Raw genomic sequence first — 25,527 nt, 5'->3', positions numbered from 1 at the left:
CGACGGCAGCCATGCGAAGGGCCCACCTGTCCATCACCACCTCCAACCTGGCAGAGTACAGCTGCAGGCATGTGTAAAATTCACCTGAACTTGACCACCCACACACTAGCCAGAACCCCAGCAGCTCCATCTGCCTTGAGAGCACAGAGGCTCACCCTGCCTGTCTGTTAACAGGTGTTCTGGAGCCCACCCACAAGGATGACTTGTGGAAGATGGTTTACATGGGCCCAGAATAAACAGTCCTTACCAAAACCAGCCCCACAAGGAATGAACTCATGCAGGATGTACTTGGAAAGTCAGATCACCGCTATGGACCTCAGTCTCTTCCCCTAGGCGGGGAGGGTCAGGTGACAGTATAGGTCCCTTCTGGCTCAGGCATTCTAGGATTTGATTTCTTTAAACTGCTACGAGGGAGAGAACCAACAGAGCTGGGTTCTGGGAGTAAACAAAGTGAAAAAACAGGGCTGCCTACTGACACCAGTGCCTTGGGCAGATTCCAGGCTGAAATCCTTGCTCCCTGGCTCTGGCTGGAATTTCTCCTACCCACTGAGCCCACAGGCAGGCCACCTCCCTCACACAAGACCCGCAGGGCAGCCAAGCCTACACAAAGAACCAACTATGAATGGTCCAGGGGGCAGAGGTGCTCTCCCCACTCCTCCTGAGCTACTACTCCCATACACCCCCGTTCTACCCCCATCACACCTGGAGCTTCCAGGCTAGAATACAGATCTAACGAACCTTCACCAACCCCAAACAAGAACTTCCCCACTCTCCCTTCCCCAGACACCTGGCTCCCCACTTGGCCACACCCCAGCAGGCATTCCAGAGTAAGAGAATGTGTGTGTTTGTGTGTGTGTCAGGGGGAGGCTGACACAGAGCACTTCTGGGTCCATAAGGGAAGCTCATTTACCTGGCCCACCCACACCCTCCCTAGAGGGTAGGGACTAATTCCTGAAAGCTGAGGACACAGAAGACTCCTAAAGATAAGAGCCTGTGTGTTAGCAGAATAGTTAGCTTCAGGGCCAGGCTGGGAAGCCCTGAGATCAACCTCAAGGTCACCTGAAGAAGAGCTTAACTCCCGCCAAGAGGACAGAAATGCAGAATGTTGGCATGGACCCAACCCTGGAGGCCATCTCCATGCAATAACCCAAATAAGACATTTACAACAGAGCACCTACCACCAACCTATCACCCAGCCCCCTCATTTTATAGATGAGGATCAGGTGTGATGTGTCCAGCATCACACAGCTATGAGCAGCTCTAAGACAAGACCCCAGGTCTTCTGCAGCCCTGGCATATAATGCATAATCGTTCTCCCTGTTCCCAGGGGACAGGACTGGTTGTCAACCTTGAACATGTATCAGAATCACCTGGAGGGCTTGTTAAAACACTGATTGTGGGGCCCTATCTTCAGTCTGTCATTCAGTAGGTCTGGGGCGGGACCTGAGCATTTACGGTTTTAACAAGTGAGAGGGCACTTCAGAGTTACAGGCAGGGTGAGGAACTGGGGCTGTTTTTTGCAAGCTACTAGAGAGATCTTCAGCCAGACTGACTTTGCTGGTATTTTCTACCTGCACCTCCTCACCCTCTCCTCCAAATAAGTAAAAGCTGTGTTGTTTCTCTATTTAGGGGGCCCAGTCTTGGGGAGTAGATGTGGTTCTGCATCCTGAGCAAGGCTGCCTTCTCAGGAGCCTCCCGCTGGCACATAGTAGGTGCTCACCAAATACTGGATGTGCTGAATGGTGCTGGTGAGTGCCTTTGGCGAGGGGGTGGCAGCCACAGTCCAGCAGGAGACCCTCCGGCAGATGCTGGGTGGCAACCATCCAAGTTACCCAGGACCACTCCAGTGACGGGGCTGAGTCCAAGACCCAGAGCAGGGGCTGGGCTGGTTCCTTGGCCTCAGAGGTGTGCCCTGGGGTCAGCAGGAGGCCCGAGGCCAGGGGAGCTGCCAGCCTTGTACTTGGGATGGGATCTAAGCCTGCCACACCTCTTGGCACCCCTTCGCCAGTTGTCTGATTGCTGGGTGGCAGAGCCAGCACAGGCCCCCAGCTCTCTATTAGGCAGTCCAGCTGCAGTTTTTCCTCCTTGGGCCTGAAGCCCACTTGAGATTCCTTTCCCGAGGTATTGGCCATGCTGACCCGTCTCTCTGCTCCCTGCCTTATTGCATTTGGCGGGGGCCCTTATTTCAGAAAATCTTAGGGAGTTTCTGGTCCTCTTATGTGGGTTCAGGGGCCTCAGAGGAAGTAAAACCTGGACCTTGGTTTTCTTTCTCCTTCCAGCCCCAGCACTGAGGCTTCTCTGGAGTGTGGGACAACAGCAGCCTTTTTTCTTTAGCCATAGCATCCAGCGGTTGTGGAACCAGACAGAACCTCTGGACCCTCCAGCTCGCCATCTGTGGGGTCCAGTAGGACCCTGGTCCACCTGCCTTCTGCTTCCTTTCTGTTGGGACTTTGCGGGGTGGCATTTAGGAGAAGAGAAGGTGCGGAGAGACTGTCCTTTCTGCACTATTAGGCCAGAGAGCTGCTTGGGATGAGGTGGCATGAGTGTGTGTGGATCTCAGTAGCACAGCCTCCGAGAGCCCCAGATAACAGACCCATTACTAGTGGGCCCCAGGAGACCCCCACAAACCCGCTTTCAATCATCCAAGGAGCCCCAAGTCACTCACAGAGCAGTGACATCCCCTGAGAACCCTCCAAATGTCTTCAGAGCCAAGAGTTTCACAACAGTGGCCAAAGCAAGTGTGATGAGGCTGCCAACACGTCTGTCCTTTCCAGCTCTCTCCAGCCCATCCTCTACCCGGGCACTAAGTGAACGAGGCAAGGGCTGAGTGGCCCAGAGCCAGGGGAGAAGGAAGAAAAGGCCAGAGCCAGGAAACAGGCAGGGACAGGGCGACATAACTGGAATCCCACTGGCTGCCCCTGCGGCCTAGCCAAGAGGGGCTCAGCCGTGCCTCCCTTCCTCTGGCCTCTTCCAAAACTCTATGTGCAGAGAACGACAAACTTCCAAATGCTACAAGATGCCACTGAGAGATGTGAAATAGAAATTCATGTAGAAGCATTCCCAAATACATTCACAGTAGCTTTCTGTCACCGCATATTTGTTTCACCAAGGAGCAATAAAAGCACAGCTGCTACCCTGCGAGGAGAAAGGAGGGCAATGTGCTGTTGAGTCCCTAAAAACCTGACTCTCGGAGCCCCAGGAAAAGAGGACAGTGGGCAAGAGTGCAGCTGCCCCCAGGTGACGAGAGCCCGGTGCCAAAAAACTCACAGGAGGAAAGAAAAGAAACTGAGACTGACTTCTCCCGCCCTCCCTCCTCAAATACCAGCAAGTCTTTGAACTCCAACAGAGTACAGAGCACCACCCACAAAGGCAGGAAGCTGGACTTCTAGCCCCCCTGCCACCTGTGAGCAGCTGTGTGACCTGGGCAAGTCCCTCAAGTCCTCTCATCCAGGAAACTCATCCACGAAAGGGGGCGCAGGGAGGTCTCCAGTTCTAGGGCATGGGAGAGGCGTGAGCAGACATGGCGGGGTGCACAGGGAGAATTTGCATATGATCCCATTTACATAAAGTTTTAAACAGGCACAGGAAAACAACGATGCAAGCAGGAACTGTGTAAATGCACGCTTAGGAATGAAAACACCAACCTGGATAGCAGTGAATTCCAGTGCGGGAAGGGAACGGGATTCAGGAGAAGACTGCAGGGGCCTCGACTCTATCTATAATGTTTATGGTCTTTGTGAACTGGACTCAAGAGAAGAAAACCTGGAAATAATGGCTGCAACCACCTGAGCCTTCGCAGGTCTTTCTAAACTTCCTTACCTCCAGCTAAACCATCTTCTAAGGGTGTTGTGAGCATTAAATGAATTAATATCTGTGAAACACTTAGAAATATGCCTGGCCCACAGTGCAGTACCAGGTTAGTCCGTACTGGGGGATGGATGCTTGGCTCCATATTCCAAGATATATTCCCCGGGCCACAAGGGGGTCTAAGTTGGGCCTTCTCCTGAACCAGCAGCTCTGTGGAAAGGGAACGGGGGCAGGTCCCCCAGCCAGGAACCTCTTGGCCCCACTGTGGCCTCCCTGCCAATGCCAAGCAGCCCCAGTAAAGCGGTTCCACATAAGCCCACTGCACTGAGACTCCAGTGCAACATTCCTTAATTTTTTAAAAAGCTGATTATGTACAATGAACCTCTCAATGTACTATTACTTAACTTAAAAAAAAAAAAAAGGTGGCTGTCACTGGGCTAAAGTTTGGGAACTTATCCAAATTTCTAAAGAGAGGCCTCAGGGCTTCACGCAGGTGAAGAATGCTCCAAACAGTCCCAAACATGGGACGAAGGGCAGGAAACCAGGGGTCTGGCCCTGCTTCCCCTGCTCCGGGAAAGCGGGATTCATGAGCCACCTCCTCCAGCTCCCAGGGCCAAGTCTGCAAAAGCACTTTGGGTTCCTGGAAAGAAAGGCCTTTCCGAAATATCGGGAACTCTACTGGAAAGTGCCATTATATATTATCTGAAGGATGTCTGCGGTGTTTGAAAGGGAGCCACTCCTCTGTCAAAGTCAAGGTAGCAGCCAAAAACAACAACAGAGGGGCTTCTCAGAGCTACACACACACACACACACGCTCACTCACACTCACAGACCCAGAGGTTAAGATAGTAACAGTGGAACCTCAGCAAAGCTGCTGCCTTTCCCTCCGCTCCGCACCCCACAGGCCCTCACACGGGGAGGGGGGCGGGGGGGGTAGGATCTTGTTCCCTGGTGTTGGAACTTAGGAGAATTAAAAGCCCCAAACCACAGGCTGCTCCGTGTAGACATTTCCACATGGGACATAAGGAGAAAAGAGAGTCTGACTGTAGCAAGCCCCCTCCCACCCACATGCAAGGCTTGCTGCCTCTCTTCCCAGATGGAAAGCCAAGTTCCATTAGGAAACCTGCCTGAAGGAGGCCACCCACCTCGACGTTCCCTCCTCTGGTGTCACTTCACCTACAGATGATTTGAAAATAGAGCTGAGCACCACTCTATTCTATGCCCATCAGTTTTCGTCAGCTTTACAGATGGCTTTTAAAAAATAAATCTCCAGGCCCATAAAAATGCTCCCCTGCAAGCCCTGGCCTGGTCTCAAATCACAAGCCTGTGACCACCCCTGAATAGCCCCACAGCACCAACCACCCCAAAACAGGAAAAACAAGGAAACAGAAAAACAAGGTAGAGGAGGTAACTTGTCGGAAAGACTCCCTTCCCCTAGGATCACGGCTGCAGCCTCAGCTGAACCATCTGGGACCTTGGATTTAGACCCCAGGTGGGCAAGGGTCCAATCTAGAGGTCAGGAAGGGCACTGTCCCCTCTGGCCCAGCCCAGAGCTTAAAGCCAGAGCCGCTCACCCCAACCTAAACTTTCCCTCACCAACTTTCTTAACCGTCTCAAGGCTTAAGCAAGAACCTCCAACTTTGGGTTTCATGTGCACAGGCTTTTACAATCAAAATAAACACTCAGCTACCTGGTTCAAAGCCTGTTAGGTTCCTGTGATGACCAAACAAAGGGACCAACAAGAGCAGGTGACACTGAAGGAATCCAAGCAGCAGAGGAGGGGACATGGTTGAATCTTACAGCAGGGAAACCTGTCCCCAAAAGCAGGAGTCAGCTCTAGGAAAGCCACGGGGAACCTCCAGGCTCAGCGGACTTGAGTTTATTCCTGAGAGTTCCTCCTCCTACTGAAAATGTGAAGAAATACAACTAGAATCCTCCACTACTTATTCAACCAAGAAAAGGAATTTCAGAAATGTCCATTCACATCCCTTTAGCCTCAGAGACCCTTCAGTCAAAGACCCAGATTCCAAAGCAACTGTACCCATTTCTGGCTGCGAGAGAGGCCCTGGGAAAGGCACTTAACCCTTCTGAACCTCACATGCCCTGTCTACGAAACAGGGATAGGACCTCACAAGTTGGCTCATTGTGATTAATGGAAAGAGAACCACATGAGAAAGCATAATTGTTAAAAATCATGAATCACATAATGAGTACTCGATTATACACCATCTTAAGTTGTTCCATTTCATTTATGTAAGCCTTGTCTCACAATTAAAACATGAATTCCAGAATAGCAAAGAGTGCGTCTGTACTTCTGGTTAATAGATGAGTTCCAAGGTCACTCTATCTAGGTTCATTCCTCATCTGGCTTACTAGCTGGTCGATCTTGGGCAACTTCCTTTACCTCTCTGAACCTCCATTTCCCTGTCTGTAACAAGGGAAATAACAGGACTTCCTCAAAGAGTTGTTTGACAGACTGAGGTAATCTGAACCACGCAACCTTTGACCCGCGTGAACTACTAGTCTTTTTACTTATTTGGGGAACCGAGACGTTCTTAATAAATACTGGTGGGTTGATTGTTTGATATAAAACAGATAACTCTCCTTTCCAGCCTTCCTTTTCTCATTTTCTCGTCTGTTCCCAGACGGTGGACAGTGTTTGTGTTGCCTCCCAGATCTTGGGCTTATAAAATGCTTTCAATCAGAATGAAAGGTTCCCTTTGAGCACCAGGAGTCCGGCACCTTCATCCTCAGCCCCTTCTCGCTGAGCAGCTGTGAGCCTGTCATTTTACGTCTCGAAGCTCAGGATCTTCAACTACGAAGTGTGATTATACCCCATACCTTACAAGGCTGTTGTGAATATTAAGTGCTGACTGAACGTGGCTAACACACAGGCCATGTGCAAGAGGGGTTTCTTTGTGTCCCCACCCCTGACCCTGTGGGTGACAGGTCTAGAGAGGACCCCATAACCTCTCCATGAAGAGCAGATCCCAGCCCAGCAGTAGCCCGCTGTAGCCAAGGACCAAGCAGGCAGTTTCCAGGGTAACAGTACCCTCTGTATCTACTCCAGAGTTCCATCCCCAGCTGCCTTTTATTCTCCGCCTCTGTAGTGGGCTAAGTCACCTTTTCCCACTATTGCTAGGCAACCCGAGTGGTGCAGCTGCTGCCTGGGGGAGGACCCTGGCCCTCTCTTCCCTTCCCCTGTCCTGTCCTCCCCTCCCCTCGTAGCCTAGCCTAGGGCCCTGGAGAGAGCTGTCCTACTTGGACCCCAACCTATTAACCCTGGGGATGGCAGAAGGTGAGAAGCAATCTCAAGCCAATAGGGTTTATAGATGCAAGTCCAGTGCGGACGTCCAGTGAGGACGTCCACCCTCACCTCCCCCACCCCAGCCTTCTGTTGGTCTTCTGCTTGTCTGTGATCTATTCTTCAGCAGTTTCCAAGAAAAGGGCCACATCATGCTTTTTATGAAAGCTGCTCTTCTTGATTTTTCTCCTCTTCCATTCTCCCACTCACTCATCAGGAACCCAGATCCTTGACCTTTGAGTAAAGAGCGAAGGAGAGAGAAGGGGACACAAATAAGAGGAAGAGGGATGCGGATGGCAGAGAGTGTCCGAAACTCCTGTGCAGGTGCTCACCTCCTGGAGGTGGGATGACAGGTAACTGTCATTTCCTTCTTTATATCCCTTAGCATTTGCTGAGGGTCTTTTGAGATATAATTATTATACCATAAAAGTCACCTGTTTAAAGGCTACAATTCAATGGTTTTCAGTATATTCATAAGGTTGCCAACCATCCCCACTCTCTAATTCCAGAATGTTTTCATCACTGGGTTTTGTTTTGTTATGCTTGCCTTTGTTAAATACTCCTAGACACGCGAGCATTTGTTTTCTAAGCAGCAGAGCAAAGTAGTGAGGAGGCAAACTCCAGAGCCACAGCGCCTGGCCTCAGCTCCCAGCTCTGCCTCTGGCTGGCTGTGTGATTTTGGAAAAGTTATGTGGCTGCTCTGAGCCAGTTCTCTCATCTGTGAAATGGGTAACAGTCGTAACCACCTCACAGGAGTAGATGTGTTGATGCATGTCGACTTCTGAGGGCAGTGCCTCAGAAGGGGTGAGCTGCTGTCATTATTGTGAGCAGAAGAATTTGTTTAACTTAAAAAATAATCCAATCCTGTCCTGTCTCTGGTCTGGGAAGAGGACCCTGCCCAGGCTGCCAGGGACTGCCAAAGTGTTTGCTGATTTGTCTGCAAAGGGCTGGAGCTGGAAGACGGCCTTGCCACTCCCACCCATCCCCTCTGCAACCCATGGCACCATTTGGACTGGCTGAATGGGCACACAGAGGGGACAGGTTGGGGTCATGACTGTTGCGTATGTGGCTTTGGGGACTCATGGTGCCACACACGTCAAGATTCTGCCAGACAATCCCCAGGCAGGACATAACATGGGGAGAGCAAGTGAGACAGGGCAGAGCGTGCCTGGCCAGCCCTCTCCATGTTTACCCCCTACCTGCTGAAAAGGAAGGACTCTGGGACTTGATGCGCAGCCTGAGAACCAGTGAGAAATCTTGATCACATGTTAAGAGGAAGGTGGGCTTCCAGGGCGGCTCTGAGCCCCGGTTTGCTGGGTCTCCTGCCCCCACCACTCCCCAGGTTCCTCGCCTCAGTCAGGGCCAGGTATGGACAATTAGTACTCAGCAAGATGATGGAGACACAACTCTGGGCTGAATCATGAGTCCCACTGGGGTGACCCAGTCTGGCTGAGACAAAGAAACCAGGCAAAGGGGGTTTCCTCTGCCCATGGCCTCTCAGACATGACCTTCTGGGGAGCTGGGGCTCCGGGACTGCTCTAGTATCCTTGGTGAGTAACTCAGCCAGCTCAGGGGCCCTTCTCCAGAGATGTAAGCCCACTGACCACACTCAGAGGCGATAACAGCAGGGCCAGTGGGGACAATGCCCTCATACCACCGCCCCTCAGCAGCACACCGCTTCCCAGGAAAACCCTGGGCAGCTTACACATGGGGCAGCTCATATAGAGTTAAGTGGCTGAGATGGTCCCAACAACACCTGCACTGAGGTGTGGGGCTCCAGCGCCAACCTGTGAGCTGTACAAACAGCCTGGCCTCTCAGAAAGGTGAGAGGTCAGCTCTGGGAGGGACAAAGAGAATAGGAAAGGACCACGAGTAAGAACCGAAGGAGGGGTATTCACCAGCCTGCAGCAGTTTGCAGTCCCTGCCAGGATGACCCGCTGAGGCCACTGCTCTGCCCTTCCAGTCTTCTGCCTTCTCCCCTCCTGTCCTACCCTCCTTTACACACACGTGCACACACACAGCCCAGCTGCCAGGAAAGGGAGGCTCCCCAGCGGAACCTTCAAATCCTGCCTGTCCTTGGAGATGACGCTCAAATGCCCCCAGCCGTTCACCTTCACCTTCTCCACCACCACCGGCCACAGTGCAGGCTCCTGCCCTGCGGTGACCATGGCATTTGTCTCAGCCACGCTTCTGGACATTATTGGCGCAGCCTGGTGAGCTTTTTTTGTGTCTTTCTGGTTCCCGCTCCACCTGAACCATGATTTCCACGACCTCACATGAGTGGAGCATCTGATACCTAAGAGGGGTTCAATCAGCCTTCACTGGTTGACTCCACAAGGAGAAATTGTCAATGTTCTTATACTATGAAGGGACACCCGCTCTTCCCTAGAGATACACAGAAGCAGGTCTGTGACGAGGTCATGTCTCAGGCTCGTGCTGCCTCACCCTAGCTCCAGATCCACAGGAGGCACCAGGTCTTGTATGACAAGTCCTCAAGCCAGGTTTATGGTTTGTGGGCGCTGGCCGGGTGCCCAGCCCCAGGCCTTCCTCAAGAAGATGGAAATAGGAGGCCCAAATCCCAACCACAAACCCCAAACTACAGGAGGCCCATTTGGTCTGACCTCTTCACACTCAGGACGGCCCAAGGTCCTGCCTCCTCCCACCCCCACCCCACCCACTAGGAACAGTCTCCAGCTCCTCTTCAAGAAGTAAGACCAGGAAATGAGTTTCCTCCTTTTCCATTTGAAAAGGCTGGTGACCAAGAATCCTGCAGGAACCTGCTACCCTCTTATTCCTACAAGTCCATCTCCAGTGACCCCAATAGCCCCTCGAGGTCCCATCATTCCTCAAAACTAGAAAGTCTGGATCTCATTAGCTCCAGGCCTTCTCACACCTGTCGCAGGGCAGCCAGAAGCAGCCTGACTGCCCGGTCTGGGCCAGCTGGCCCTGATGCTCCAGGCCCCTGGTCCGTCTCTCCTTCAGGCCTTGTCAATCACTTCACCAACCGGTGAGACACCTGTTCTCAGTGCAGCCACATGGGACAGGCTTTGGAAAGGAAGCAGCTGCAACAGGTCCTGGAGCAAAGCAGGGCTGGGTAAGCGGCTGGGAGGTGTAACGAGGAGGGTGGGGGCAGAAATGCCCCAGCTACTTAACAGTAGACCCTGAAGAAACCCCAGATTGTCTCTTTTAGAGGAAATTCATATTTTGAGGTCATTTCACCTGTCCTATATAACAAGTTGACAAGAAGTTTAACATTCATTCTTCATTCTGGATACCCAGGAAGTAGGGAAAGGGTGAACAGGGCCTTTACATCACTGTATAGGTGAAGGGACTAAGCAGTCAGAGGGGTCAAGTGACATTGAATAAGCCAGAGCTGACTTCAGGGTCAGAGGTCAAAGACAACACAACTCCCATAAATTCCTAGGCAACCTTGGCTCCTTCTAAGGTGGGTTTGTATACTACACCTGTCTCAAAGCATATTGGGTAAAGGCCACAGAAACTCTGGTTCCTCAAAATGGTTAACATTAGTGAGCTAGGTGCTATACTAAATTCCCTATGTATATTACTTGGTTTAAACCGGCACTCAACTCTATCAGGAAGGAATGCTTGTTATCTCCATTTCCCCATTGTTACCCTCAGGCACAGAGCAGGTAAGTGGCTTAGCCAAGATCAAACAGCTTGTCAGTGGACGGGCAGAGATTTGAATTCAGTGTGCCCAGAGCATGTCTATCTGCAGAGGCTGAGGCAGATACAGCTCCAGGATGGAGCGGTTTGTGTGGAATGTAAAGCATTTCATCCCTATCTCCATCCCCACCCCCACCCCCGAGCCAGGAGCTGGGCACCGAGCACGGCACCATTTACCCAACTGTTCAGCGTTATTTCCTGACCACCTACGGCAGGTCTGACTCTGTACGAGGCAGTAGGGATTCGGCAGAGACCGGGAGAGGCTGGGCTGGGTCCCTGCCGCCATGGGCACTGGCACGGGGGTGGGGGTGTGGGGGGGGAAGCAGGCAAGATCAGAACAGCGAGGGGCGTGAGGATGGACGCTTGAGCCAATGTTCTCCTCTCTCGTTTCCCTTCTGCCAGGTATCACTCTGACTTCAGGAGGCCTAACCTTCAGGACAGGCAGAGGTCCTCTCCTCCCCACCTACAGCAGGCCTTCCCTCTTTGCAGTCTTCCACCTTTATCAGTGGTCTTGCTTAGCTCCTGCGATGGTCACGCAGTCCAAAAGCAAGTGTAAATAAGGCGGCCTCTCTTCCCACAACCTGGCTTGACAACCTGGCTTGACATGGCTGCAGAATCAGGATCTGGGCCTATTTACAACCACATTCTTACACCTGCCAGGGCCACTTCTCTGTTTCAACATCCGTTGGCTCAACAAATATTGATTAAACTCCTACATGGAAAAACCCCCAGGGCTGACACCTGTGGAAATACACATTAAACCAGATCCTCCAGGATTTAAGAAGGAAGAGAGAATAAAATTGAACAGCGGACGACTCTATTTTACATATCTTCTCCCATCAACCCAGCAAGGTGAGGGTACGAGAGCAGTGTCTTAGCTCCTTTTTATTAATAAGGAATTGGAGGGTGACAGAAGTTAAATAATTTGCCTAAAGTCACAAGTCTGAAAGGGTAGAGTCAGGATGCTACTCAAAGTCTACGCTCTCTCCAGCCGGCCTCACGTCAGCACACACATACGTGTAAGGACAAGGGCAAGATCATCGTCGGGGAATCAAGTGGAGACTATGGTCAATCCAAAAAGATGGGCATTCAGACCTACTGCCCCTAGGAAAGGTGGCATTGGAGCTCAGCCTCAAAGGTCAGGAAGACTGTGAAAGCCAGCCAATTCCTCTAATCCACTGCATTTTGTGTCTGGAGCCAGGGAGTCCAGCCTGATGAACTCTGCACTGAAGCATTCTTTGAAGAAGGGACAAGCCACGGCCAACCGCTGCAGGTTCTTGAGTCATGCCTTCTGCCTGCACAGACCGCTACCTGCTCTGCATCAGGCCTCACCATTCACCAAGGAAGTCCTTCTTACCACAACATTTGATCTTCTCCCTGTAAGATCCCTCCGGGGTGAGCAGGGCAGGAATGCAGCCCCTTTACAAGGGGAGAAAACAGAATGGAAGTGCCACAAGAACAGACACTTCGTCTTGTCTTGTCCAGCCCTCTATCCCCGGCACCTCAAACTGTACATGGCACAGAGTAGATGCTCCAAAAGTGGTTTCTGAATGATCTCATCAGAGTTCTGAGAAATGAAATGACTTGCCCAAAGTCTCACAAACAGTCATGGCTGCACCAGGGCTAAAAACAGGATCTTCTGCTTCCCACCCAGTGAACTTTGTATCCCACTGCACTGTCTCTTCCCCATTCCCCCCACTTACTCACTCTCCGGCTTCCGTCTGAAATAGATTCTGGTCCACTTGTCAGCTCTGGTCCCACTCAATCCTTGCCTCCCATGGTCAGCAGGGAGGGTGTCAAAAGCAACAAGTTACTTTAAGTCTGATCCTCTACATGTAATACCATTTCTTTATATCCCACTGAGAACTAGGTGAAATCTAGGCCCACGCAAGGTAACAGAGAATTCATGGCAGAAAAAAAAAACTGTGGACCAAATTTTCCGAGTCAGGCCAGAAGCTTGTGACATGTCCCGCCAGCCCCTTCACCAACCCCACCCAAGTAGGTGTTGGCTCCCCTTGGTCCAGAGATCCTGACAGGCTCTGAATGCCAGGTCCAGCTTTCCTGCCTCCCTCACCAACAAGGGACAAGGAGGGGAAGAGGCCTGCCCCAAACATGGCTGCATCCCAGCCCCACCACATACTAGCCACATTCTAGGCTGGTTACTTCCTCCTCTCTCTGCCCCTAATTTCTTCATCCTCATGTGTGCCTGGTTCACAGAGCTGCTGGTAGCAACAAGTGAAACAATGTATGTGACGAGATTAGAACAACACCTGGCACACATCAGCCAATGCCAGCTCTTGAACTGTTGAGGTTGCCCCGTAGATTACCAAATTCCCCAAATGACTCTATGACCCTGTTCCCACCTGGCTGCCCAGGGGCCTGGTGCACACACACACCACCCAGGCCAGAGCTTTATGGATATACAGAGTGTGCCAAAAAAAAAAAAAAATGTATACACATTTTAAGAAAGGAAAAAAAATGTGTGAATTGTAACATATACTGATAACAAAAGATGAATACAAGTCACGTTTGACTTCTGCAATTACAAGAGGTGCTCAAAGTGGTTACCATCAGTGTCCAGACACTTCTGATTATGGGGAACTACTGCCTGAGCATAGATAACATCCCTTAAAATGTACATACATTTTTTTGGCCCCCCCCAGTATATGGAGAGAGGGACTATAATTTTTCTCCCAAACCACATTTAATATAACACATTCATTCATTCGATAATACTATGTTCGGGTCCAGTGCTCAGTGCTGGGGAGGTAAGTTTCTGCTCCCCAAACACTTAGTCGTCCCAGGCTTTAAAAGGGTCTAATTCCTAATTCTTGGGCAGTCCAGTCACTCCCACCCCTCCTGGGCACAGAGTACATGCTCATTTAACAGGGATTTCCTTCTTTTCTCTTCTCCATGGAAGATCCCAAGACATCCACTACCCTAATCCCATCAATCTTGTCCAATTCAAAATCTGTTCTCAAGAAGATTTCACCCTGAAATTTATAAAGTCCCTCTGCCTTGGGGAATCTCCCAAGTGCCCACTTCATACTCTGCTCCAACAGCCCAACTGTTCCAGGAAGTAAGCAGGTGAGTGGGGGGCTGTCACACCTCTCCCCCAGTTCTCCCAGAGGGGGGCGACAGGAAGAGGGGGAGGGGTGCTTAAGCAACCGCCACGTTTCCAAGAAGCCACCTCAAAGCAGAGAGACCTTCCGATGCTGCCGTGTAGGGCTGGGCCCAGCAGAAGCTGGCCGGGGTCTCAGGACGCCAGGCTTTGAGGAAGCCCTTTGTGCGTGTGTTTTAAATTACCTCTGCTTGTCTGATGAAGTGAGTAAAAGGGCTTAGGATTCCTGAGTGAGCTAATACAGGATGCCTTTGGCTAAAAAAAAAAAAAAAAAACTTCAGTCGGCTCCCTAAACTCCCCCCCTTTTAAGTTTAAAAAAGGGAATGAATGTTACCATTTTTGGACATGAGCGTTCTCCCTCAAGCCCAGCCCTAACCGCACTATCCAGAGGGACGCGCCATCCTGGCCCCCCCATTCCCAGATCAGCGGGGGGGGGATGGGGGTGGGGCGAGGAGGGATGGAACGAGGAGGGACCGGATGGGAGCGGGCAGCGGGGGAGGAGGAAGAGGGGGTTGTTCAGGGTACGTGGCCGCCTGGGGCAAGAGCTCACCGCGCAGGCAGGAAGCAAAGGGAGGGTTGGGGCGCCCTCCCCCTCCATAAGAGTGGTTTCTGACCTCTTCCTGCCACTGGCCACTGTGTCGGAGTCCCATCGCCAGATGCGAGCCTAGCCTGGGTGGCTGAGTGCGCACCCGGCACACGGAGCCTGAGACGCGGCTCCGTGGCTAAGCAGTGATCCCCAGTGACTGACCCCAAATACCCGCGGAGACAATCCTCTGCCCTGAAGCCCCTCAATTCAGATCAAGTTGCCCAAACTCCCCTTCTGTCAGGAATGAGCAGGGGTCTGAGGAGCAGGACGCAGACACAAGCCCACCTCCGCATGCAGCTACGAACCCACTGAGTTAAGCAATAAAACGGTTGGCCGTCCTGACCCCGCCCCCACAGGGCCCGCTGGGGAGCCGGCGTATACCCCCGGGTTTTCTCGGCCCCAGCCCACTCTAGCAGGTCCACCTTAAGGCCGACCCAGAGGAGGCTGCCAATCTCTCTGGCGCCCGCTTTCCCCTCGGTCCCCTCGGCGGGCTGGGAGGCGCAGAGTCCCGTGCAGCTTGCTCCCTCCAGGTACCTAGCCCAGGGCGGCTCAGGAAGCACGCTGCCACCGCACGCCATATGGAGAGGCGGCCAGGGGGCGGAGAAGGGAAAGGAAAATCGATCCTGAGCAGCAGCAACTGAACCGGGGATTCAGCCCCAGCCTGTGGAGCACCGCCCCCGCGCCCGGCCCACGAGGGGATGGTGCGGCGGCAGCCGGGTGGCCTGGATCACCAGCCCCATGGGGAACTGCCCGCCAGCGGCCCCACCTCCCCGAGCTCCGCTTCCTCCCCGCGCCTGTAACCCAACACCCTACCTAGCAGCGGCCGCGCATCCCCGCCCCCGCTGGTGCACGCCTGGAACCCGTTCCGAGCCCAGAGCCGCTAGCAAGGCGGACGGAGCTGGCCCCGACGGGGGGCTGCGGCGGTTTGGGACAGCTGCTGACCTTTCTCTGCTGCTTCTCCCAGGCCGGGTCCAGGAGCAGGTCTCGATCCCAGTCCTCTTCGGGCTGCATGTAGTCGTTGGTTTGCTGGGAATCATAATGGTCCATGACGGTGCGCGCGTGCTAGGGGCTGTATTTCTTCCTCCACCTTCTCTCCTGGCGGCGGCGGCGGCTGCTGCTGCCCCGGCGTAGGGAGGGAGTCAGGCCGGGCTGGGCTGGGCTGGCGGGGCCGGGCTAGCTCCCCTGCGCCCGGTTCCGCCGCGGCGCTGCTCGCGAAGGTTGCTGCTGGCGGCGGCGGCTAGTGCTTGCGGACTGCCGGCCTCGGGGCGGGCGCTCAGACCTAATCTCCACGCACACTGAGCCGGGCGGACACACTCGCGCTGCGGGAACGAAGCGGGCGGGGGCGGGGGGAAGGGGCAGAGCCCTCCCGAGGTTCTCCATTGGCCAGGCGGAGTTGCCCAAACTTCCCCCCTTCGCCTCTCATTGGGAATTCCTGGCATCCGTCAGCCCGGCCGCGGCGCATATAGGTGGACTGGGCGGCCCCCTCCCGGCGCACACGCCCCCGCCCACTCCCCGGGTTCCCACTCCCCCGCGGCTCATGTGACACCAGCTTAAGCTGAACCGGACCGAAGTCGGGGTACGCCTCCGGGTACTCTGGGGGCCGAGCGGCAGCGTGCTCCGGAGCCCCAGGAACTGCCGGAGGTTGGACATGCTCCCCGCCCGCGGGGAAGGCCCTGAACTCTGGCGCGCCGGCGTTATTGCGCTCCCTCGCGCGCTCCAAACCCAAGTGGCGAGGAGCTGGAGAAGAGACAAGAGGAAACCCGAAGAATATTTCATTTTGTTCTTTCTCAGGGTTCGGAGAGGTCCGCACCCAAGGAAAAGGGCGGTGAATGCGGGAATGGAAAGGAATTTCCTGGGAATTTCCTGACTATGTCGCGCCCCCCGCCCCCCCAAACCCGCCTGGTTGGTTCTCGCCGACCCCTTCCCTCCCCGGGCCTGGTTTCTTGCCAGCCTACAGCGCTCTGAAGCCACAATTTTCCCGCCCGCCTTCAGGCTCTGGGGACCTCTGAGCGGCGGGGCTTCCCAGGTGGCTGCTTGGTCGTCCAGCTTCCTGGGATCCCCTGCCGGCCTGCGCGGAGTGGCGGGGTCGGAGCTACCCTCATACACACCCAGGCAGCCTCCTGAAAACTAGGAGGGAGGGCCCTGAGTGATCTACCTACGACTCCACGTCTTCCCCCTCCACCCGACACACACCTGACAGATAGGGAGACTGAGGCTCAAAGAGTTGAGCTTGAAAAGGGATTTGGTAGGTTCTCAGGACTCCACAGGCCAATCCCATAACATTATGCCAATAAAGCCATTGTTATTGAAGAAGAAGGAAGACAAGATTGACTAAATACCTCTAACTTCTTAGTACCTACCTGGGTTTCCTTCCTGGGACTTAGCAAGAGGAAGGTCTAAACACCTGCTCCAGCAGTGACAGACACCTGGAAGAGGCAGACCCATCCTGCTGGGTTCCCCTGAGGGATCCCTGGACTAAAGCACAGCAACAAGCAGACAGTCCTCCAATACTTATGCACACAGTCGTGCTTACTTTATATTTGGGGCCCTGGGGGACGGCTGAGCCAATTGCAAAAACACAAGTGTATGAGTCCAGAGGTGAGTGAAGGAATTAGAAGAAAAAGTTCACTGACAGGAAGGGCCACGAATTAGGACACTTGAAAGGCCACAGATAGACAAGGTGAAGAAAGTGTCTTTGACTCTCAGAAGAGCCAGCTGATGCTGTGGTAAGCAGATATCCGTGGTGTCGCTCCCTGCATCATCCGTCGACCTCACACGCTTGTGCAAGTGTTACCAGTCAGCTCTGTGCCTGCCACAAGTCCCTGGCTGAGGAAGCCCTGCTTCTGAGCCACAGAGACAGCAGATTTATGGACTATTGTATAACCATTTCTAAACTATGGCTCTAAACCTAACCTAGAGGGTAACAGTGGTGCTATACTCATTCGTTCACTCAATAAGTATCTGCTGAGCACTGTCTGTGTGCCAGGGGAGGTGCTAAATGATATGTAAGTAGAGATGAACAAGACACAATCCCTGCCCCCAGACACCCCAGCAGAGACAGACACATAGATGACAGGAGATACACTACGATGCAATAGATGCAAGGAGATAGATATGTCCAGGGAACTCTGGTGGCGCAGTGGAGGAGCATTGATCCCAGCATAAGAAAGGAGGATCCAAGTATAATTTTTTGAAGGAGGTGAAATTCGAGTGAGGCTTTAAGAGCAAGAATCAGCCAGATGAAGAGGAGTGTGGGAGGTTATTCCAGGGAGAAGGAACAGTGTGAGCTAATACAGAGGGTGCCAAACAAAATGTATACCCTAGGGTTTCCAGGTGGGAATTCCCGCCCGTTCTCAGGAATTTTTTTCACTTTCCCGTTCCCAAATCCCAAGATATAAACTGTTTTCTGTTCTCCAGGATGATTCATTTCCACAAAGTGACAGCCGATACTACCAACCACCTGGGTTCAAGGAGACTATTTTCCCGATTTCCCGACTAACTTTTCTTGGGATTTGGGAATGAAAAAGCGAAAAAAATTCCCAAGAACGGGCGGGAATTCCTGCCTGGAAACCCTAGTATACACATTTTAAGAAAGAAAAACTATCAAAATTACGCTGATGGTAACCACTTTGAGTACCTCTTATAATTGCAGAAATCAAATGTGATTTGTATTCATCTTTTGTTATCGGTATATATCATTACACTTTTAATACAGTTTTTCTCCTTGCTTAAAATGGGTATGGGGGCCCGCCCTGTGGCTCAGGTGGTTGGAGCACCGTGCTCCTAACAGGTCTCGGGTTCGATTCCCACATGGGCCAGTGAGCTGCGCCCTCTACAGCTAAGATTGTGAACATCGGCTCTCCCTGGAGCTGGGCTGCCGTGAGCAGCCAGAGGTCGGCGTGAGCTGCCATGAGCTGCTGTGCTGCCATGGACTACCGTGTGCTGCCATGAGTGGCTGGTGGCCAGCATGAGTGGCCAGCAGCCATCGTGAGTGGCCGGCAGCTGGTGTGAGTTGCCGTGAGCTGCTGTGAGTGGCTGACCAACGACTGGCAACCGACTGCCTCAATGGGGGGGAGCACAAGGCTCACAACACCAGCCTGGGCCAGGGAGCTGTGTCCTACACAACTAGACTGAGAAACAATGGCTTGAACCAGAGTGGCGGGGGAGGCGGAAGAAGGGGGAAAAAAAGTGTATGCATTTTTTTGGCATCCTCTGTATATGGGGGCAGAAAACTGTATGGAATAAAAGGAATGCCTCCTATTTCAGTGTGGCTAGATTAGAAATTCAAGGCCAAGAGGAGCAAGAAATGGGGCTGAAGAGGTGGGCAACAGCCAGACCATGAAGGCCTTGTATGTCCTTATGGGGACAGAGTCCCAGAGAGCAGTTTCCAGGCTCTCGGTCTCACGTGGAAAGGTGCTGGCTCAGTTATTAGAAGGCCATCAGCTGTAATCAGCTGGCCACCCACTGTGGCTGGGTGGCCATCAGCTGTTACCAGTTAGCCATTAGCCACTAATATAACTGCCGTGGCTATGCTAGGGGGTTGGTTGGTTGGTTGGTTGGCAGAGAAGCATGGATGACAGGTTGCGGATCGTGTTGATCTTACTTCCTGTGTCTTGCCCGGCCGCCAGTGAGACTGGGGTGCAGGAAGACCCCCTGTTGGGGTACTGGAGGATGTTTGCTTTTGTGTCTCAACCAGCCGCCATCGAGAATACGGCGGTATGACTCCCCTATCCATGGCTCCATTGGTGTTCCTTTTTGGCCTTACCATATCCTGCATTCTGGTGTGGGGAGCGGGACCAGAGACCCTGCATGACAGTCCTGTAAAGTGTGGATCTGAGGGGAACAAGGCTGGCTGGAAGCTGTGACAATCAGTTGCAAAGCTGTTGCAATAATCCAAACAGGAATGATGTCTTAGTCCATTTGGGTTGCAATAACAGAATACCAGAGACAGAGCAGCTTAAACAACATTGTTTCTCACAGTTCTGGAGGCTGGGAAGTCCAAGATCAGATTCAGTGTCTGGTGAGAGCCTGCTTCCTGGTTTACATGTCCTCATGTGTTATGTCCTCATGTGGCAGAAGGGGCAGGGAGCTCTCTGGAGTCTCTTTTATAAGGATCCTAATCCCATTCATGAGGGCTCTGCGCTCATGACCTAATCCCTCTCGGATACCATCACACTGGGGTTTAGGATTTCAACATGTAAATTCAAGGCGGACATCAACATTGAGTCTGTAGCAAATGAAGAAGAAAATATAGAGAAGAAATACTTCCAAGATAAAACTGAGTGGCCAAGGAGTTTGTGAAGATGAGAGAAAGGTCTTTGTTGCTCTCAATAAATGTCCAACATGAGACAGACCATGCATTTCAATATATTATCCCATTTAAGCTCCATATATGAGGCGAGAATTGTTTCCATCTTACAGAGAAAACCAAGTAAGTCTCCAAGATGTAACTAACTAGTCCAAAAGTCACACAGGTACATGTGACTTCTAAACCCATGCTTTTAATCCAGTGGTTCTCAACCCCAGGATAGTTTGACACGTCCTCCCAGGGGATATATGGAAATGTGTGGAGACATTTTTGGTTGTCTCACTGGGTGGGTTACTATTGGCGCCCAGTGGATAGACCCCAGAGATACTGCTGAACATCCTACCATGGACAGAACAATCTCCCCACAACAAAGGAGGATCCAGCCCAAAATATCAACAGTGCTGAGGTTGAGAATCCCTGCTTTAACCATGGGTTTCTAGTTTGAATGATCTGGTGAATGGTGGAAGTACAACCAGCTGAGACAAAGCATTTCAGGCTTAAGAGTGGAATCACAGATTGAGTTTGAACACTGAACTTGAAGAGCTCTGAGAATATCCAGATTCAGCTGTCCAGCAAGCAGTTGACTGCATAGCCCTTACTCAGGTGCAACAGAGATCTGAGAGTCATCTGCATGTGAGTAGTACTGACACCACGAACCCATCCATGAAGAATGACTAAGTTGAGCTGAGAAGAGGGCCAAGGACAGAACGCAGAAAAGCAGCACTTAGAAAGGGAGTGTAAAGAACTAGATCTCCTGAACGAGACAGAGAGGAAACGGTCAGCAGAACATGGACAGCCTGGACCACATGGTGTTGTGAAAGTCAGAGGAGTGAAGTTTCAAAGTGAGAGGAATCAGCACATCAGACACATCAGAAAGGTCTGGAAAATAAAACCTAAAAAGTGTTCTTTGGATGTGACCGTTGAAAATTTTGTGGTGACTTTTGCCCATGGAATTTTAATAACATGGCCAAAGCTGTGAGTTTAAGAGACACTAAGAGCTAAATAAATGAAGACAGTGAACAGAGTAGAAGGGAAAAAGAAATATTGGGCAGTAGCTAGAGGGAGAACTGGGGTCAAAGGAGGAATTTTTTTAAACTTTTTTTTTTTTTTTTTTTTTTAGATTTTATTGGGGAAGGGGATCAGGACTTTATTGGGGAACAGTGTACTTCCAGGCCTTTTTTCCAAGTCAAGTTGTTGTCCTTTCAATCTTAGTTGTGGAGGGCACAGCTCAGCTCCAGGTCCAGTTGCTGTTGCTAGTTGCAGGGGGCGCAGCCCACCATCCCTTGTGGGAGTTGAACCGGCAATATTGTGGTTGAGAGGACATGCTCTAACCAACTGAGCCATCCGGGAGCTCAGCGGCAGCTCAGCTCAAGGTGCCATGTTCAATCTTTAGTTGCAGGAGGCGCTGCCCACCATCCCTTGCGGGACTCGAGGAGTTGAACTGGCAACCTGTGGTTGAGAGCCCACTGGCCCATGTGGGAATGGAACTGGCAGCCTTCGGAGTTAGGAGCATGGAGCTCCAACTGCCTGAGCCACTGGGCCAGCCCAGAGGACTTTTTTTTAAGAATATGAGAAACTTAAGCTGTTTATAATCTGAGAGGAAGGAGTCAGTTGAGAGGAAAAGGTTGAAAATCTAAGTAAAAGAAAGTTGAGGGATGGCACAGAGTTCTTGCAGAGAGGCCCATGTGGGTTCAAGAACACAGGCTAAAGGATGGGACAATGAGAGACAAAAACCCCTCGTGTTCTGAGGGTGGGGGAAATAAGGATGGGGAGGATGTCCATTAGTATGTGGGAAGAGGGTAAGAGTGGGTTGAAGCAATAACTGATGTTGTCTTCTTAATAGGAAGGAGGACCTGAGGAACGGACCGGAGGTGATGAATTGGCCAATCTTTCGATCCAGGGCCTCACTCCTAGCCATCAATCTGCTGATGCTAGTTCCATTTAAAACCACCTTCTAGAAAACAAAGTTACTAAATGTGTTAACTTTTTAGGGATACTAAGGTGTATGCATATTTATAACATCCATTCTTTCTTTTTTTTATATTGGGGTATAACATACCCCAATTAAAATGTAAAATGCATTAATCAAGTACACTAATCTTAAGCATAAAGCTCAGTGAAATTTTACGTGTCTACACCCGTATAAAATATTTCCAACACCTCGGGTTTTCTCGTGCTCCTTCCCAAACTATAACTCCTACCGCACATAGGAAACCACTATTCTGACCTCTTACCACCAATGATTATTTTTGCTTAATTTTGAATTTCATATAAGTGGAATTATGCAGTATGCACCCTTTCGTTTCTGGATTTTTTACTCAATTTCACGTCTACGAGATTTATGTTCTGGTTTGTATTAGTAACTAATTTTTTGTTTGTTTTTTGGGTTTTTTTTTTCCCCTATGTAGTATTCCACTGATAAGTACACCCTAAGTAATTTATCCACTTCCTGTTGGCAGGCATTTGCATTGTTTCCAGTTTGGAGCTACTATGAATAAAGCTGCCATGAGCATTTTTATGTGTGATTTTAGTGAACATATGCATTTATTTCTCTTGAGTATATACCTAGGAATGGAATTGTTGGGTCATATGGTAGGTATATTTCATTCATATGGTAGATGTTGCCAAACAGTTTTTCAAATTGACTGTAACAATTTACTCTCCAAGCAGCAGGGTGTGAGAATTTCAGTTACTCTACATCTTCCCACCACCCCATACTGTTATTATTTTTTTTAATTTTAGCCATTAAGATAGATATCTTTTGAGGGGTTTATCTTTTCATATGCTTATTGAGCATTTGGATAAATAAGTCCCATTCCTGTTGCCATTGATTCAAATAGCAATTGATTCTCAATTTATTAGCTGCTTCAGATAAGGGACAATGGTATGCATGTTTTATTAATTTTCCCAACTTATTTGACAAATATTTATCAAGCAACTGCCCTATGCCCTGAACCAGGCTGGACAGTAAAGTTGCAAGAACGAATAAGAGATGTAGTCTGCCCCTCTTAGAATAGATGGCAGAGATGCTCAATAGATATTCCATGAATGACTGTTTGGGGAGGCTGTTTGGTTTGTTTTGGCAGGAAGCTGGAGCAGGCCTATTTCAAATGACTTCTCAAGAAAACGTTTAAGAAAAACAGCTCTTAAAAAAAAAAAAAAATCCCTGGGGTCACATGGGCGGCCAAAGCGGAATGAGGTGTGATCATGAAGAAAAATGGGAGCCTTCCTCTGGAAACAATGCTGACTCCTTTCTTCCCAGAGGCTCAGCCTTTATTGCCCTTTCTCTATCCATCTTTGGATTTCTCTGGGTGCAATGACAAAGGAACCAAGACTGTGTGTAGAGATCTTGCCATTCTACTGGCCAGAGGGTGTGAACTGAGACTCAAGCAGTTTGCTCAAGTCAGTGGGACGAAAGAGAATATTGAAGTCCTTTCCACCAACCAGACCTTGCTCTGAAGCTGTTCAAAGAACGTGGAATTCCTGACTCATCAGCAGCAGCTTGGAGACTCTGGCCCAATCCATTAGCAGCACTCCAGGCAGCTGCTTCTGCCCCAGTCCAGCCTGAGATGAATCACCCAAAAAGCCACAGGTGCTTTGCGGTTGAAAGAACCCAGCTCTGGGGTAGGTGACCCAACTTCCCTGGGAAAGGAGGAGGAATGAGTGAGTTCTGGGAGTTCTGGGAGTACTTACCGAGCATCTACTCTGGACCAGGCCGAATGCAAGGAGACCCACAGAGGAGCCCTGATCCTCCCAAACCTGCTCATCCAGCTGGACCAAACCACAGGCTTCCTCCACTAGGACACATCCATCCCACAGGTAGTTACTGACACACACCGTCTAAGGGAATAAAAGTGAGTAGAACTGACATGTACAATAACATAAAGAATGTAAAATGCCAGCCCACTGACTGGCATGCCGAAGGCCACTTCAACGCTCATACGTTCCTTTTTCTTACCCTCTTGAGTGTAACTGACCATGTAAGTCCCTTTGGGGAAAGACAAACAAGTAGGATCTGCAGGATTCTGAAAACTAAAAGCACCATGGACATCCTAGCCCAGCCATCTGGGGATTTCCTCCATTGTGTCCTGAACCTCTAACCTTACGGCCTAATGGTAGTTAGGCTCCCTGTGGGCTCTTCCTAAGAGCTCAGTGCAGGGCAGCATTTGTACTAGACGAAAAGGAGGGAGGGAAAATCACTGAGGTTTCTTAGGTTTCTAGCTCAGAAGGCCAGAGACCTCAGTTTTGTTCCGTCTCAACAGCAATCTAATTCATGAACTCACTTTCCCTGGAACTCCTATAGCTTTTATAACTGATAGAATTCTCTGCTTTATTGTAGTCGTTTGTCCACATTTTATCTCCTACTGTCCCCATGTGGTCTCACCCATCTTTTTTTCCCCCCACACAACCTAACACAGGGCCTGGGACATAATAGGTGCTTCAGTTTGATCTTCGCTGAATAAAAAAATGGCATTAGTAAAATTCCATTTCTGTGCCTCAGTTTCCCTCTCAACCCATGGGAGGCCCTGGGAGACCAGTCCTTTGTGGTAGTCCATCCACATAAACATTTCCTAAGTCCTCTGACCTCCCAAGAAACCAGTGCTAGAGAAATTGATTTGGCCCTCTCCCTCATATGCCCCAGCCAGCAGCTCTCAGCCCTCACCAGGCCTAAGTTCTCAGCCATCAGCACCAGTGAAAGACTGTTTGTCTCTGGGCTAGTTCCTGCCCCTCCCACCACGGGCTGGTCAGGGGAGGAAAGACAGCCGGCAGCTTCTCTCTTGCAGTGTCTCTAGTAAAACACTGGCCAGGGGAGGCAGAAAAGTGTCATTGGTTCCCCTGCTCTGCCTAGCTCCCAGGTCTTAGGTCTCAGGTGATGGAACGTCTGGCCTGTCTGGTGCCTTCTTTGCATTTTTTTTCCATACCTCTCTTGCCTGAATTCTAGGGGTCAAATCTAAGCAGAGCCCTCAGAATTCTCCACCTCAGATAGCTGCCTAAGGTCAGTGCTGTGAGCAAGAGAAAGTCATGGCTAAAAGCTGCCCAACAGAAGCCCTCCAAGGAGGGCGGGGAGCTCTCCTCCCCTCCCCCCCATCTCTAGTTCCCAGTAAATACCAGAGCAAAACACCCATATCACAGCTGGGAAATAACTGTTGAGTAGGATAATCCCTTCCCCCACTTCACACTCTTTGGGAGCTGGCAGGCAGGTTCCAGGCTGGAGGAGTAAATTGCATGGGAGTCTGATTAATCCCAGCATCCCCCTCTTAGCAACTGGGTCCCACTGGTCTTCTACAGGAACCTCAATCCTAGAGGCCCGCCCAGGTCACTTCTACGGACATGATGAGACAGCTTTTGGGAGCAGGTGTCCTTACCTTACACCTGGGTGAGGAGACCTGAGCTCCTTAGGCCCCAGTTTCTTCATCTATAAAATGACAGGGGGCTGGACTCACCAGATGATCTTTAAGCTCTGAGCCCTGTTCTGACATCTTTCTCAGGCTCCTCCTTTCTACCTCCAAAGACAAGAGGGTCTTCTGAAACAGTGTTTCTCAATCTTGAATACTAAGCAAGTTCCTTTAGAAATGACACAAAGTCTTACAAAGTTACTTAATTTTTGTTTTAATGTTCCTTAAATGGGCACAGACATAAAACTAGATACAAACTTCTTAAGGTTTTTGGTTGTCAATCAACAACAAAAATCAAAACAAGCTTAACGAGTTCTATCT

The 25,527-nt window shown here is 50.9% G+C and overlaps 1 protein-coding gene across 6 annotated transcripts in view; it reads right to left on the bottom strand.

Moving 5' to 3' along the window:
- The window catches only part of ACTN1 (actinin alpha 1), a 98,361-nt gene extending 73,056 nt beyond the window's left edge, over positions 1-25,305 (bottom strand). For 3 of the 6 annotated variants that reach the window (XM_033107518.1, XM_033107520.1, XM_033107522.1), the window contains exons 1-2: positions 25,255-25,305; positions 23,504-23,650 (exon numbers count right to left, since the gene is read on the bottom strand). In XM_033107518.1, coding sequence (XP_032963409.1) covers positions 23,504-23,650; positions 25,255-25,290 — 183 coding nt within the window. In that variant the 5' untranslated portion in view covers positions 25,291-25,305. Of the gene's footprint in view, positions 1-15,444; positions 15,807-23,503; positions 23,651-25,254 lie in introns of those variants that run through there. The other 3 variants (XM_033107521.1, XM_033107524.1, XM_033107523.1) reach the window with 3 other exon arrangements.
- Positions 25,306-25,527: the final 222 nt, after the last annotated feature.

This window comes from Rhinolophus ferrumequinum, chromosome 6 (genome assembly GCF_004115265.2).
Source record: "Rhinolophus ferrumequinum isolate MPI-CBG mRhiFer1 chromosome 6, mRhiFer1_v1.p, whole genome shotgun sequence".
NCBI lineage: Eukaryota > Metazoa > Chordata > Mammalia > Chiroptera > Rhinolophidae > Rhinolophus > Rhinolophus ferrumequinum.
This window is presented reverse-complemented; position numbering and strand designations above follow the sequence as displayed.